This window comes from Toxorhynchites rutilus, chromosome 2 (assembly GCF_029784135.1).
Source record: "Toxorhynchites rutilus septentrionalis strain SRP chromosome 2, ASM2978413v1, whole genome shotgun sequence".
In the NCBI taxonomy this organism is placed as follows: domain Eukaryota; kingdom Metazoa; phylum Arthropoda; class Insecta; order Diptera; family Culicidae; genus Toxorhynchites; species Toxorhynchites rutilus.
The window spans coordinates 231,012,829-231,029,668 of NC_073745.1; the positions used below are offsets into that span (position 1 = coordinate 231,012,829).

At 37.0% G+C, this 16,840-nt stretch overlaps 1 protein-coding gene across 1 annotated transcript; it reads left to right on the forward strand.

Annotated features, from left to right (window-relative positions):
• Nucleotides 1-11,375: 11,375 nt before the first annotated feature.
• Nucleotides 11,376-12,201, forward strand: LOC129768303 (uncharacterized). The gene is made up of 2 exons (XM_055769855.1): nucleotides 11,376-11,526; nucleotides 11,597-12,201. Exons 1-2 carry the CDS (start codon nucleotides 11,515-11,517, stop codon nucleotides 11,954-11,956), a joined length of 372 nt encoding a protein of 123 aa, XP_055625830.1. The 5' UTR covers nucleotides 11,376-11,514; the 3' UTR covers nucleotides 11,957-12,201.
• Nucleotides 12,202-16,840: the final 4,639 nt, after the last annotated feature.

A 16,840-nucleotide genomic window follows, 5' to 3' on the forward strand; every position in this document is an offset into this window, starting at 1 on the left:
AGTGGTTTATTAGTTATCAAACACTGGAATTTTAGTTTTTTGAATGTATCGCGCCTGGACACAACAATGAAGTTCAAAAGGCCAGTCTTATAAATGAAGATAGTTATTATATCCTACACTATATACCTCAATTCAACCCACTTATTACATATCTCTGGGAACTCATAAAAATGGAGTGATCCTATAGTTATGAAACGCAGTGTATCTCGCAATTGTTGGAGAACATTGTTTGAATTAAAAACTTGAATTTAGATCGTTATGTGTTAAATTGTGGTGTGAGCAAAAGAGAAGTGATTTATTAAATATTAAAAGGAGTGTTGTGCAGGTTTAATTGAGTTCTTGCTTGAATAGATTTCCTTCAAGCGAAGTAACCTGGGAGAACTTTAAACTAGATACTTTCGCCGGTTAGGTTTTCAGGCCGATTGTGTCGCAGAGATAAGCAACTAAAACCGCACGACAACCGGAAAGAGGCTCAGACCACTACGTGCCGTACTCTAGCGAAAACATTACTCATCTCCTCAGCAAGTGCACTTGTTCTCGGTCACCGAGGGGTCGCCCAAACTTGCAAGTAGTAGGATGAGGACATGTGTTGTAAATGTATAGAGGAAGGTGGCCCTGACCCGACCCCCTAAACTACATCGACCATTCATCACATAAAATTCTCGGTTTTTTGCGACTTCGGCATTGAAATGAATACTATAACTCTCAAACTATGTTTAGTATCGGTATGGTTCATGAGTGCTGAAAAACAGGAAAACAAAGGCCAAATCGGAAGTCCCTTTTTTCGACACTTTCAAAAAAGGTGGTCCTGTACCGACCTTCGATTTTTTGCAGCGCATCTACGTCCAATAACTGACAAGCGGAAAATGAATATAATCTTGTTTTGATTTCCGCTTTGATGATAATGGCTCTAGATGATCAACAATGATGGATTCCTCCTACGATATGGGTATTGGGTGAAATGGCTATAACAGCGGACGTCGAATATCGTATTCCAATGCCATTTTGGAGAAGAAGACGGTGACTCTCGGTTCATTGATAACGGTACTCATAGACCGGAAATGAATTTAGGTGAGTTGAGTTAGACATAGAATGTGTTGAAGCGAGACGAAGATAGTGAAATGGCGGTGATAAAAAAAATCACAGGGGGGTTGTGTAAGAGACATGACCGCATATTTGACGTAGGATTCCGTTAGACTATTTATTGAATACTGATTTTGGATATGTTTGAAGAATTACATTACATATGATTTTTCTCACCAGAAAAAAAACATGTTACTTCATTATAGTGAAAAGATATTTTAAATGGAAATGGTAATTTTCTTTTATAATTAGTGTTTATTCAACCCATTTTCATTTTCGCTTCAAACCCAACGGAATACGATGTTATATGCCTCAATGCAAATTTCAATTGGACTAACAGCACCCAATACGATATGTAGAGGATATGGGAAATTACTTTTTCGAATACTCCTTCATTTTCCCAATTTTTCTCGCCCCATGAACTTTGCTTGGGTAAAAATGAACACATTGAAACAGACAGCTTAAACCGGATTATCCGTTCTCGAGCGGGAACACACATTGGTTTTTATTTATGAAAATTATAAAGCTTTTCATATTTCATATCTATTCAACCCAACCGCTACCGTATACAATTTTACACTTACACTTGTGCTAACTGTGTCACAATCAGGGATGCGAACCTTCCTGATTTTTCAGGAGATTCCCATACTTTTTAGCACGCTCCCTGATATACTGACGAACACTCAATTTATCCTGATTTTTCTGAAATGATCCTGATTTTTCCTGATTTCTGTACTCTATACATTATTTGTAATAAAAATACTGGTTTCCATGCCAAAGTTTTCTTTAATGATAGTTCTCCGGTTCGCACTTGTATATATCATACATTAAGTTAAATTCTCTAGACACAAATCTATATCTAATTTTTATTATCTTTACCCTCAATTGTTTCGTGGTTTTCCAAAATTACCTAAGAGAAAATTCTTGATGTTTTACGATTATTTCTTTTTATAAAAAGATTTTATATATAATTTGTTCGTCTGATTCAAAGTAGAATCAACTATTATGATGGAACTATTGTAAATATATCTATAACAGTACTAAATATCATAAAAATTAGGAAAAATTCAATAAGTCTTCCACTGCTGCATTTGTCGAGTAAAGATTCATTCCAAAGCATGGATGATGAATTCAGTGAAAATTTGAATATTGATTTCTCTGCAACTCTGCACTGTAGTGATGCTGTAGGTTTTTCGGAAAAAATATAAACGATCAAAAAGTCAGGTGAAACACTAGCATTTCCGCTTATGCGAGCATTTATACCATGCTTATCAATATACTGTGTTTCTGACGAGATTTGGAATGGATTCTGTCTTATGAGCTACTACCAAGCAACCTGATTCTCATATGAATGGCTCGCAGTAGTCTTCGACGAGGAAGCAAACATGTTCTGGGAGGATAGCATATTTAAGCTGTGTGAAAGATGGTGAAAGATTGTGAAACAGAACTATGGATATAAAATTAAATTATAATGCTTTGATTGAAAATGATGTTTTCGTTTTCTCAAAATCGACATTAACTTTTCGGACAACCCAATATGAGCTATCCTGATTTATCCTGATTTTTATTTTCATTCTCCCTGATTTTCTAAAATTATAGTTGGCAACCCTGGTCACAATGAATGATCGGTCATTGATATGAAATTTCACGAAGCAACCCACATTAATGTTTCAAATTTAAATTTTATTTGCTAGAAATAACCGTATCACTCACCTTACTTGCAATATAAGAATGCCCCGACTTGCATATATTTGCAAAGCCGATTTCCCCAGGCAGCTTGGTATTGATGTCTCTGTTAGGGAACATATTTCGGTGGGAAAAAAGCTCCCCCTACTTTCATGTATCTGCAATGCCGATTTCCCCCAAGCAGCTTGGTTTTAATGTCTCTGTTAGGGACCCGCCGCATGTGTCGTCAATTTCGACCAATCAGAAGTAGGTATTCTCGTTAGGATAGCGGTTGAGATTTTTCAAACGTTCGATAGTTAGTTTCATGACATATATGATTTTCTTCAATATAAAAAAATTGTTATGGAGTACCGAAATCGATTGACGCAAAAATTTCATCAATCCATCATGAAATGAAAATAAATGAGCAATACGCGTTTGAAATTGGACAATTTTCACGATGTGCTCGAGTTAAGATTTTCAATTTGTACCCCAATATGTTCCCGAAAGACGTAATCCTACGTCAAAACACATGCACAAACGGAAACGGAAACAAATGCAACGCTTAACGCTCAACACTCAACGCTCAATACTAAATGCTCACCACTCAACTATCATCTCGCAAACGCAAACGTCCACACACAGAGCAAAATCGAAAAGTCGGATTAGGACCATCCTGACTTTTTTAATCAACGGAATGCTGTGTTCTACAGGTAACAGGTAAATTCAATTTATATAGCTTGCTTTTTTGAGCAGACCACAAGCAATCGAAATTGTCTAGTTTTGAAATTTTTCGGCATCTACAAGAACATTCAACTCATTTTCCGTACAGGTCAAAAATCTATCCTTTCCTATTTTCAAGCATTGGCAACACAAAACAGCGCCAAAACGCTAGAATGAAGGGAGCAGGAAAAAGGTACTACCAAATTGTCAGCGTTGTGACACCTTCAATTTGACACTTTTAAAAATCCGGTAGGTAGCGCCAATCCCAAGATCCAAGGGGTGGTCGGTTCAGGGTCACCGGTCGGATTAGGGCAATCTTCTCCTATCTTATATTTCTTTGAATCATTTTTGTTTGGCTGTTTCGAGGCCCTTCACACAATTTTCCAAACAAACGTTTAAGGAAACGATTTTTCAACAAAACATTTCCCTATGTTTGTTTTCCTTAGTACCAAAACTGTTTTTGAAAATATAAGTATATATATCAAACAGAAAATTTTTAAAATACTGGTCGGACTCGATCATCCGGAGTATTGATTTTTTTTTTCACATCGGATAATCGAATCCTCCGGATGATAGAGTCATAAAAAACGAACTTTCTCTCGGTGAACGTAATATAATTATGATTTGCGCTTATTTATTAAACGGTTTTATTTATTTATTTATTTATTTGTCAATTCATCAACGGGCTGTAAGGGCCTCAATGATGTGCTTAAGGATATATAAAATTCTAAATCTACATTTAAATCTAAACATGAATCAAATGACATCGTGTTACAACTGATTACATCAAATTACAGTCATCACATATTAAAGATACACTTAAAAACAATAATCACGTGACTGTTTGTTCAGTAAAAAAAGAGCTAAATCTCCGACGAAGAAGCGTTCGGGATAAATGGTAATCGAACAGCTGGGCTACCCTGTTGAAAAGTCTTTGTAGACCATTTAATCCACCGAACATGCCGTAGTTTGTACGTAGGGCGGGCAATCGTAACATCAAGTTATTTCGGAGAGCCCGAGGTCGAACGTTGAAATTAATTTTTTCCAGAAGACCGGGACAATCGATGCGTCCTTGTAAGGTATCAGCTATCATCAAAGCCCTGGCTGTGTTATCTAGGTTGACCCGTTTGTATGATTGTGACTTTGTAACTTTGTCTGTAGCGCAGTATCACATCAATAGAAATTTAACCCCCTTCCTGTTGACCGTTTGATCTGAAATTTGGAACACATCTTTATCTCTGGTGTCATAAAACTGCGTATTCCATGATCTTGAAAATCCAAGATGGCGGCCACTACAAAATGGCGGATTACACATTTTCTCAGAACCCCATCAATATGTATATCAAATGAAAGGGATTGACTAGTAGAACACAGTTATCTATAAAAAATGCAAATCCAAAACAGCCGCCACCTCAAAATGGCGCCATATATAATTTTTTTTCAAAACTTCATAAATTTGGGTATCAAAGGAAAGTAGAAAATGAAAAATCCAATTCCAAGATGGCCGCAGTTCCCAAATAACTAATAACTTTTTAAATGGTTTCATTCAGCTTGACCTGTTTCTATGTATGTTTGAATGTTTGTAGGGTTGTCCCGCATTAATAGAAAATTGACCCCGTTCCTGTTGAAATTCAATTTGGCCGTAGTTAAAAAATGGCTGAATGATTTGACTTGGAGAATACGAAACATAATAAACAACATAAATTCAAAAAGGTCGCCGCCACTAAATGGTCGACTATGTATCTTTCGCCATCCCCTCAATATCGGTATCAAATGAAATTATTTGACTAATAGAATACAGTACATCACGAAAATATTCCGAAGTAAGTAATTAAGTAAGAATTAAATGTAGGATTTCCATTATCCACAGTCAGTTGTTTCATCATACACCCCACGATTTTATTTTAGTCTTTCCATTGCCGCAGATTAATGAAGGAACGGATGTGATAATCACTAACTGCTGCTTGTCTAATTACTTTCTAGCTTTAAGTACATTAAACCGTTTAACTTAAAAAGATTTTTTTTTTACTTATTTTATTTTCTAGTTTTTGGTGAATTATCTGTATCATTATTCTGTTTTTGTTCTCTACATTAAAACCATTCAAAAAGTTATTTTAAATAATTTTTTCTATTTCTTACCTAATTTTCTTCGGAATATTTTGATGATATACCGTATTCTATTAGCCAATTCATTCCATTTGATACCAATATTGAGGGGAATGCAAAAAAAAACATAGTCGAACATTTTGTGGTGGCGACCTTTTTGAATCTATGTTGTTCATAGTGTAGTGTATTCTACAAACCAAGCCATTCAGCCGTTTTTTAGTGGCGGCCAAATTGAATTTTTCAAGATCATAGAATACGCAGTTCCATAATGACAGTAGAATTAAATGTATGTTCCAAATTTCAGATCAATCAATCAACAGGAACGGAAAGAGGTCAAGCTGAATGACACCATTTAAAAAATAATTAGTTGTTTGGGGACTGTGGCCATCTTGGAATTGGATTTTTCATTATCTGCTATGTTTCTACTAGTCGAGAACTTTCCTTTGATACCCATATTGATGAGGTTGTGAAAAAATATATATGGCGCCATCTTGTAGTGGTGACCATTTTGGATTTGAAGTTATCATAAATAACTGTGTAATCCACCTTTTCGTAGTAGCCGCCATCTTGGATTTGCATTTTTCATAAATAACTGTATTCTACTAGTCAAGTCTTTTCATTTGATACCCATACTGCTGGGGTTCTGAGAAAATATGTAATCCGGCATTTTGTAGTGGCCGCCATCTTGGATTTGTATAAATAATTGCATTCTACTAGTCAAGCCCTTTCATTTGATATTCGTATTAGCTATTCAATACGGAATTATTATACAAATTATTCAAAATTTCCGAAAATCAAAAATAAAATACTCCGGATAATCGAGTCCGACCTGTATTTTCATTTTTCAGAAAATCGTGATCAATTTACCCCCAGTTTACTGTACTTGAATTTTGTGTGTGCTTTAGCTCAAAAGCTTTCATTCGTCGTAGAAGTTCAGAATGTAAAAAATCGAACTGTATATTCAATTTCCCCATTTGTACCGTAGAACCATTCGACGCCGGAGCGATTTAATTTTACGAGATACTTATGCATTCCCAGCGTATTCTCGTTTTACGACCACCGGTGTCGCTTATTTGAAAAGACAACCCCAACCCCAACTACCGTGGCCGGACTCGATGTTCAGTATAAAGAATCGACCCGGCAGTGGTGTAGAAATCTTACGAGAGTGCAGAAGAATGCGATCATGTTCGTGTTTTACTAGCCTACATAGCCGTAACCGTCGGATTATGTAGAGATTATTTCTTCGGTGTATGACAAGTACTTACGGCTTCGGCTGAAACGCGCATACCAAGAGATCCCGCCGCAGCTATTACAGCAGGTACAGATGCGAGAAAATCTGCATATATTAACAATTTCATCAGCGCTGCCGATCATGAACGCCGAGATTGAGGGGGTCGCGACCATGAAAATCTCACCGATACTGTTGCGTCCGATGCGCTGGAACCGAGCGATGATGTTAAGGATGAGGGAATGGGGGTTCGTTTTGTTTGTTTTTCTTACATTGGGCTACTATGGGGGGAGAACTTGCTCGGTAAAGTGATCTGCAGGCTCTTTGCATCACTCTTTTCAGGATGCAATTCAGTGGCATTCAAGCGTATTGACAGGTTAGAAAGGGGAACAAGAATGTACAGAACTAGTACACCTCGAGCGTTTGTATACTATTGGGCCACTTTGTCGTACGTCAAAGATGTTGCATGGTGTTTAGTTGTAACTATTGATTGGCGAAGGGTTAAGATAGCTACACTGTTTATACCTAATTATACTTGTGAACCCAACGTCACCGTAATAACATTTGCATCAACGATAATGTATGTTTTTTTTTCACAGATAGTCAGACTCAATTAGCCTTAATTTTGGAACAGATCAAAATATTGGAGCGAATGATCTTATTATATGTATGAGCTGTAACTAACTGGATTAAGAAATCGTATTGGAATTGATATTAAAGACTAACAGTAAAATAAATTCAATTTATCAGGATACAAACCTCAATTTTTATTTTAATTAATGGTTGATTTTGTTATGTTTCGAAGGCGAAAGAAAAGGTGAAGTTTGTACTATTTTTTTCGTATCTTCTGCCTCCCTTAGGTCGTTTACGTGCTATATTGAAAAATAAATAAATAGAGAGATCATTGACTCGAAAATATAAATTGGAACAGTGTATCGAGTTGTCATGAGAATGGTAGCAGTAATTAATTGAAGATATGGCAGTTCGATGTTACGAACTACAAATGAAACAGAAAATTTCTGCGTTACTCGAGAATTAAACCAAATTTGTCATGTGGAAGGTTTAGAATGCAACTAATATTTCTTTGGTGGTTAGACACTCCTCCCGCTCTCTAAGGGTGGGATACAAATGTCATACAAATGAAACACAAATTTCTGCATAACTCGAAAACTAATCTAGCAAATGGAGCCACATTTGGCATGTGAAGGTTTTACGGGGCACGACACGTTTCTAAAGTGAATACACTCTTCCCCCCACTCTAAAGGGGAGCTCCCATACAAATGAAACACAAATTTCCGCATACCTCGAGAACTAATCAAACACAATTTAGGATGTGAGGGTTTTTGGGTATGAGAAATGTTTCTATAATGGTATGACACCGCTCCCTCCTCTGGAATGGAGAGGGGGTCCCATAAAAATATTACACATATTTCAACCACAAATATTCCAACCAAACATGACAATTGAAAATTTTCGGAAAAATCTGAAGGAAAAAGGGAAAATTCGGAAAATAAATTCCCATATGATCGGTGTTAAGTCAGAGCGGACCAAGTCGCAAAATTAAAATTTTCGAGTTATTGATTGCATTAAATTAAGCATTGTGTAAGCTACATTCCATATTTATCAGATTTGGAAAATCACGCGTACAGCAGGAATAACTAATCGAAATTGTTTTGAACGCTCAATGAAAACCCTTTATGGCATCAAACTTCAAACTCGTTTTTCTCGAAATCATAAAAATATCACATGGTCCGGTTTGACTTAACACCGACCATATGTTCTACAATTACATAGTGACAAGTGCTATTAGTCCATTTGATGTTTGCGCTAGCGAAATTGATCTTTGTTCGAAACTGGAAATGGAACACTCGTATATCTTCTTCTATCTATACTGCCATAGAAATGAAATACAAATTTATGTATAACTCGAGAATTAATCAAGCAAATGGAACTTAATTTTGCATGTGAAGGTTTTAAGGTGCAATCTATGTTTCTATGATGGTTAGACTCTCCACCCCCTCTCTAAGGGGAGGCTGCCATACAAATATAACAGAAATTCCTGCGTAACTCGGGAATTAATCAAGCAATTGAAACCAAATTAGGCATATTGAGTTTTTATGGTGCAATAAATGTTTCTATGGTGGTTAGACTCTCCAACAGTTCTGCGATTGGACCCATGAACTTGCTCATAGTAAGAGAACGTGAATTTTTGAAGGTATTGATAACAAAAAAACAAATTTTGGGCGGGACGAAGTTTGCCGGGTCAGCTAGTATGTAAATAAAAATGGATCGCAAATTGTGTTGCTATGCGCGAAACCCGAGGAAGGAATCGTCCGAATTGAGCCGGCTCTATTTTATTCTATTCCTTTCTGTCCGTAGTTCAATGTTATTGAGAGAAAAATCCACTTTTCCGTATCAAATAAGAAAACGAGTATTGTTAGAAGTATTAAAAAAATTATAGAAAGAGAAAATCGTTAAATGGCAAATTAAATGATGTATTAATAAATAGTTCTGGGATTGAACTCAAGATTGTGCTTAGTAATAAAATGTGAATTTTCGAATGTATTCAGCGATTTAAGGCAGGACAAAGTTTGCCGGGTCAGCTAGTATAAAATAAAAATACTGTAATTTATCAATTATACATAAGTGTCCATCTTACCCGCCGTGTCCGTCTTTCCCTACTTTCCATTCTGGTTTCCGGTTTGCTGCAGAGCAATTGACGAATAAAAATTTGTCTTTTCTGTCGTGCTTAATGGAACCTGTATTGACGGGAATACCGAAGAGTTTGAAAAAACTCTCAATATTAGAACACTTTGATTCTAAATTGGGGTAGATTTTTTTTGCGTCCATCAATACATATACGGAGAAATCAACTGCGTGTAGGTAAGGGCGCCAATGAAAATGGTCACCTCGGATTTCAAAAAATTACCCCATAAACAATGTTCACCACCTCGAACGCCCTATGCAAGAAATCAGTTCAATCGGACTTGAGAGAGAGTGGCGCAAAGCGGTCAAAGTATGAGTTTTTTTTTTGAAAATCGAAAAATCACCCAGAAGGGGAGCAAAGGAAATTGGAGTTTAAAAAAAAATTGATGCCAAATGTCTCAAAATTGCATGAATCATCGAGATCTACTGTAAAAAGTAAAACTTACGATTTTTTTTTGTTCTTCAAAAATTTTTCGAAATGCGAGGCAAAACTTATGGTTTAGGGTGTCACTAAAAATAGTTATCTCGATTTTTCATTCAGAGCTTACTACGAAATGTTGGTTTGCACGATAATATACCCAATGCAAAATAATAGCTCAATTGGACTTCATTTTTTAGTGTCGCAGACGTTTAAATTTGAGGTTTTTGAAAACCGACAAATCACCGGAAATCGGGTTATTATTTTTGTTTATGCCAATTGTCTTTAATTGCACAAAGCGTCGATATTTACTGTTATCTCGGATAAAAATTCGTCAATGACATGCAAATGACATGCAACTTTGAGACATTTGGCATAAAAAAATGAAAACCCCGATTTCCGGTGATTTTTTTTGTATTAAAAAAAACTCAAACTTTAACGTCTGTGTCTCTAAAAAAGTTGTATCGTTCGATGACGCATGTTTCCAATAAACACTCACTATAAGTCAACATGATTCCTTTCCTTCATATAAATTCTCATTTCGTAGATTTGCACCTGAAATCCCCATGTGAAACCAGCTATCGGTTCCCGCAGATCACATCTGACTCACATCTGTGGACCACTAAATCTCATAAATATTTGCTGAGCCCCTAATGCCATCACTGGCCATCAAAAATATCAATTACTACCTGCCAAGGAAATACCAAGCACAACACAAACCGAAAATAGTTTTGGTCTCGACTAACCCATGTGACCGAGTTAATCAGTCACATCACTTCACGAGAGGACACTTTGACATACAGCAACGGTACGGCACCAGTGAACCAATTTGCGCAATCCTATCTATTTTTACTACGCCTCTGGCCAGAACCCGACACTTCTGGTGGAGCAATTTTATTGCAACCGCAACGCTGAAGTCACGCTTTCTCCATTTCATTCACCTTTTCAGCCATATGTTCGATAAATCAACAGACCTGAGGCGGTGAAAAATACAACTCGTTGGGATAACAATAATAAAATATGTTTTACTGCCGACGAATGGGGGGAATAAAATGCTGCTCAGAATCGAAATTACGCCACTAAAACTCAGCACCTGAAAAGAGCTCACGAATATGCGAACGCGAGCAAAAAACAAAACTTCTCAGTGGAGCTTTTCTCGCCTTCTGCCACCCCCATTCAATTATCCATGGCACAGCGGAGGCTTTCGATCGGTTCGGCCGGACAGTTCTTGACAGCACACAAACCTACACTTTCAACTGCCCTGGACCCTGGTTCGTTGGCTGGTATCTGGATGGTGGTTCGCTGCATGTGTGCCTTCCCTTCGTCTGCATCAACACAACCATTGTGGGGTGAGATCCATTTCTGAAAGCACTTGGATAGTATGAGGCTTTCCTCTTCTGGTGGGCTTTTACCCTCGGCAAGACACCGGTGGCTATATGAACAGTTGAATGGAACCCAGTGCCACAATTGAGAGAGTCCGGAGTATATAAGAAGTCGAATGATCCAGCTAAGATCATAGTTTGATCCGACCGTTCTTCAACACAGACCATTTTAACAAATTAAACAATCAGCAACAATCTTCAGAATGTTCAAATTGGTAAAAAAGAATTTTCACTCATACCACAATCCGTGAATTTCGATTCTAACATCTTATTTTTTTCACCTAGGTGGTGTTGTCGACTGTTCTGGCCCTGGCTGCTGCCCGTCCAGGAGTGATTGGTTATCACTCTCCTCTGGCTTACCACGCACAGGCTCTGATTGCCAAACCGGAGATCTACTACGAGAAGAGCATCATCGAAGAACCAACGGTGGCTCATGTGGGAACCGTTGTGAAACACATCCCAACCGCTGTGTCCCACCAAAGTTCTACTATTGTGCACAGTTCGGCTAAACTGACGCAACCGATCTACGCCCCCGCTGTCAAGCACACTCTCGTCTCGACTCCAGTGGTGAAAACCTCGTACCATTCGATTCCAACCCTGACGTACGCTCCGGCGCTTCATCTCGATCACCATCACCATTACTAATACGGACCGAATCCTGACAGCGCCGATAATCCTTGATTCCTGGTTATACGTTTTGCTGTGAAACCTTTTTAAGCTTTTGGAGTGTGTAACTGCCAGTTGCAATTGGATGGAATTGCAGAATACTAAAGAAAATGCAGCTTCCCCACCGATGGAACGATTGAACTTCTCTTGTTCGCTGTGATTGTTGGTGAAAGATTAGAAGTTCGGTTGGTTTGCTGCGAATAAATGTGAGTAATAGAGAACAACCTTGTTTCATTTGTGACTTCGAGACACATCAATTATCCGTCTCACTTCATTATAATTCGAAACAACTTAACTTTCGAACTAATAATGGAGTGCATTCTTGCACACGCACCCTTCCTGTTTTCAACCAGATTGGATGAACCAGTTTGGTAATGAATATTCAACACACCACCACTGAATCATATGTCCACTGCAAGGCCACTTTTAATTCCAGCTCCAGTTCTTGCACCGTTGAATGCAGGAAGTGCATAAGAAATGAGCACCGGCATCTTTAGCAGTGCACAATCTCCACAAGTTTGTTTCGTTGGTCGCTTTTACTCCGTTCGATAATTGTAACCTGTTTGTTCAGATTATGTGATGATTGAATGTTTGTTCAATTACGCTATCCGCGTCATTATTTCGAATGAAAACTCCATTGTTCTGTGCAAATATGCCTTGTGTCCCCAAAATACCCGGAAATTGTTGATCATTTTCTTTTTCAATAACACAAATTCTAAGGTAACAATTAGAAGTTATTATTCTTATTAAGAAATTAAAGGCAGTTTCTGAAACATTCATATACATCCTTGAAACCACATATGGAAGACTTCATCGCATCGTTTTTATCACAGTTTTTTTTTCTTCTAAACAAAGCGGCAGGTGGGGTTTTTTTTTGTAGCTAAGTGGGTTGGAATTTTAACATGGAGCAAAACCCATGAGTTATTCGGCCTCAAAATTCGACTGTTTACGATGGGTAACCCCAAGAACTCATTGAGCAATTCTGTACATACATATGATTTTTAAACATCAGAAATCTCTTCTTTGTCGATTTTGGTACTTGATTCCATGCGAAACATTGTTCTTTTGTTGAAAAATTTAGTTTGAAAATAGTGTGTCCCATTGATGCTTGCTTCTTAGGATTTTGCTAAGGAATATGCGATCAAAATAAGGAGATTTTTATGCTGTGAAGTGGCTGTATTGATGCAAAACCAGTGTAGACGCATGCATTACAACTTTCTTGATGTTGTGATTCGATCAATTTAAACGATTTTATCGACATAAACATGTATTTTTATATTATTATAATTGCAATATCGAAAGCTGCCCTGTTCCTATTATGGCTGTACGTTGTTATGCTACTATGGTTGTACCTCACGTTTTCACGCTGAGTGTTCCCGACCGAAGCATATTTGTTTGGTCCACTCTGTTGAAAATTGAATCTTAGGCAGGCAGCAGGCAGTTATTTTTCAACCGAGAAACACTCAACACCAGTCTAAACTAGAGATGAAACGGATATTCGGTATTCTGTCTATCCGGTCAATATTTGGTATCCGGCCGGATACCGGATATTTGAAAAAATGTAAGGGGTTGTATCTAGGACACGAAATCATGTTTTCGACGTAGAACTACCACTACCACCACCACTTTACCACTTCGAATATTATTTTAGAATGCATCGAAATTTTTGTAATAGATTATATTCTTCGTTACTAAATTTAATGAACGTCCTTTCACGTTTGATATAATGCTTAAGTCTACCAAAATATGTGGACGGAAGAATTTTCCAACGATCATTGTATTCTACATTTCCCTCTGAAATGATTGCACATCTCATGTTTACGTAGTTCTCGAACCGCGAGAGTTCATTCACCTCTAGTATCTGAAATGACGATTTTCCCAGGCTTCTCAGTTTAAAAGTACGTTTTAGGGAAACATATTCCGGTCTGCACAACGACAAGCGAGTATACCCCCGACTTGCATGTTTCGACAAAGCGGATTCCCCCAGGCATATTGATCTTGAAGTCCATGTTAGGGAAACACAGCTTGGTGGGAACAAAAATACCCCCGACTTGCATGTATATTTGCGAAGCGGATTTCCACAGGTACATCGATTTTGAAGTCTGTGTTGGGGACGTAAATCGGGTCAATCAAAGCTTGACAGTTGGGGCGTTTAGATAACGCTTGACGTTTTACAGTTATTCGATTGTTCATCTCATGAAAAATAATATTTATCAATTGATGCAAACATCTTTCCGATCTGTTAAGAAATATTCGAGTTATTAGCATTCGAAATACGGGTAGGGTTAGCACACAAATCGGCAGAACAAATGTGGAAAAGGAAATTCTTCCAGTTTTCATGAATTCAAACCGTTTGGAGAATAGCGAATTGTAATGTATAGCATATCAAACAAATCTTAGAGGATTTCCGATTCGATTGGTATGCAAATCATGAGAATTCGTTCACATTGAAAATAGTTATTAACGTTAACTTTATTTCATAAAAACGTGACCTGTTTTCTGATTTGTCACCCTTCCATAAATTTCTCATTAACAGAAGATAGTATATTAAGTGTACCCTCTCTCAGATTATCATCCCTTGGTTGATGTTCTTTGCATATCAAAAGTATGTGGCACAAAAGCTGTCTGGAAGGCCATGGCTATCGTTTTAGAAAGTCAATTATAAGAATAGATCAAAGCAAAACCAAAAATCAGGCAAAATTGCCGAATAATGAATAATAAATAATGAGTCTTGTACAGAATTCATAGGAATTTTCAAAACTGCCTTCTGCTTTGCGAATAATCGCATTATTGAAAAAGCATTCATCAGAAAAAGGGAAATTTTTCAACCTATAAAAACTTTTTCCAGTAGTAAAATTACTTACAGGAGCGTTCTTGGAATCAAATGAATGCTGAATGGTAAGGTTATTTGGATTTACTATTGCCTTGGTTAATAAAACACTGTGTTAATCTACAAAATCTTAAAAACTAGAAAAAAAAACTATTTTCTTCTTTCCAGTATTGTTATCCACTGCACCTACATTAGAGTACCAATGAAAATGGTCATCTCTAATTTCAAAAAGCTACCTCATAAAAATGCCCTATGCCAAATATTAGCTCATTCGGACTTAAGCGGCAAAGCGGTCAAAGTTTGAGTTTGAGGTTTTCGAAAATCCTTTTTTTGATGCCAAATGTCTCAAAATTGCATAAAACGTCGAGATCTAGTGTCATTTCGAAAAATTTTTTTTGGTCAAAAATCGACACTCTGGGACTTCATTTTTTTCGGAGTACGAGAAGAAACGTATGGTTTTAAGTGCCAATAAAAATAATGATCTCGATTTTTCATTCGGAACTTGTTGCGAAATGTTGATTTGCACGATAATATACCCTTTGCAATATATTTAATATTCGAACTTCATTTATTGGTGTTACAGACGTAAAAATTGGAGTTTTTTTGAAAAACGAAAGATCGACAAATTTTGGGTGATTTTTCGATTTTCAAAAAACTCAAACTTTGACCGCTTTGCGCCACTCTCCCTTAAGTCCGATTGAGGCATAGGGTTTTTTTTCGAGGTGGCAAACATTTTGCATAGGGTACCTTTTGAAATTTTAGGGTCGATTTCTTCCCATACATTCATTGGCACCTTAACCTACATACTAAAAGATAGAATCATTCAAGTATTATTATACATCTCAAAACTTGAAGCTTTATATGAAGCTTCACATCATTTTGAAGCTTCATGCGTTGGTTTAGGCAAGGAATATCATTTAGAGACATAGTTTTATTTAAAAATATTTTTTGAAGTATTATTTGAATCCTAATAACCCTTTTCTATGTGACACCGACTATCTCCATAATAGGTACACTTATAGCGAAACTCCAGGAATATTATTACCATAATGTAAAATGACCAGATGGTCAGAGGTCTAACGCGGGACACAAAAACAAAACGTTATGTATATACGTTATGTGAACATAAACCATAGTTTAGCGAGTCTCATTTATTTGTGAAACAATTTAGACTTCAATATTTGTTTTCTTTTTTTTTAATTATTAATGTTTTTGAACTTTTTTGTTTTTAATTTTTTTTTCTGTATTCTTATATTGTAAATTGGTTCAAAACAGCATCAAAGCCATAAATGTTATCACTGTTTTTGTTTTCACGTCCATAAAATAAAATGAAACTCTTAACATATGTTCTTGCAGTTAAACCTGATCTGTATTATTTCCTTCTAAGTATCGACACTCAGTTGTGATTTTTCGGTGGTTTAGATTTTGTTTACGTTTGAAAATCACTCGCTCAGTCAGAACATTTACGCCTGGCAAGCACGATTTAAATTCTACAATTTTCTTCTCCAATCCTCCAATTTTCTTCTCCAATCCGGAGTGCTCGAAAATTCCAATCCTTTTTTCATCGATTTTAGTGTAAACGTATGAATATTTCCATACTGCAAGCTCCACCCCACAGCGAAGGAGTTGGACATCCTGAGGTACTTCGTGTCCGCCAGATATAACCTATTTGGTATTTACAACATCCTCTCCCTGCCGCTCCTTAAGCCGGGAGATCGAAGCAACCGGTCAAACGGTGATGGAGTATCTGACCAAAATGGAAATGTTTATTGCCGAACCTGGGATCAGCCCATTATGCCAAAAGATCACTGGAGGATCGTCTGACTCACGTTGGTCCCTGCGGATCAATAGGGGACTTTTTTAAAAATCATTTTCCAATTTTGTTGCTGTCGCTTCCAGTTGACACTCTCTAAACAAAAGGGGCGTTTTTCGAGCTCCGTAAAAATAAAACAAAGAATATTTTTACTATCCATTATATCATTATTTGTTCATCTATCTTTTAACAAAAAAAATTGAACAGAGAAAAAATATTA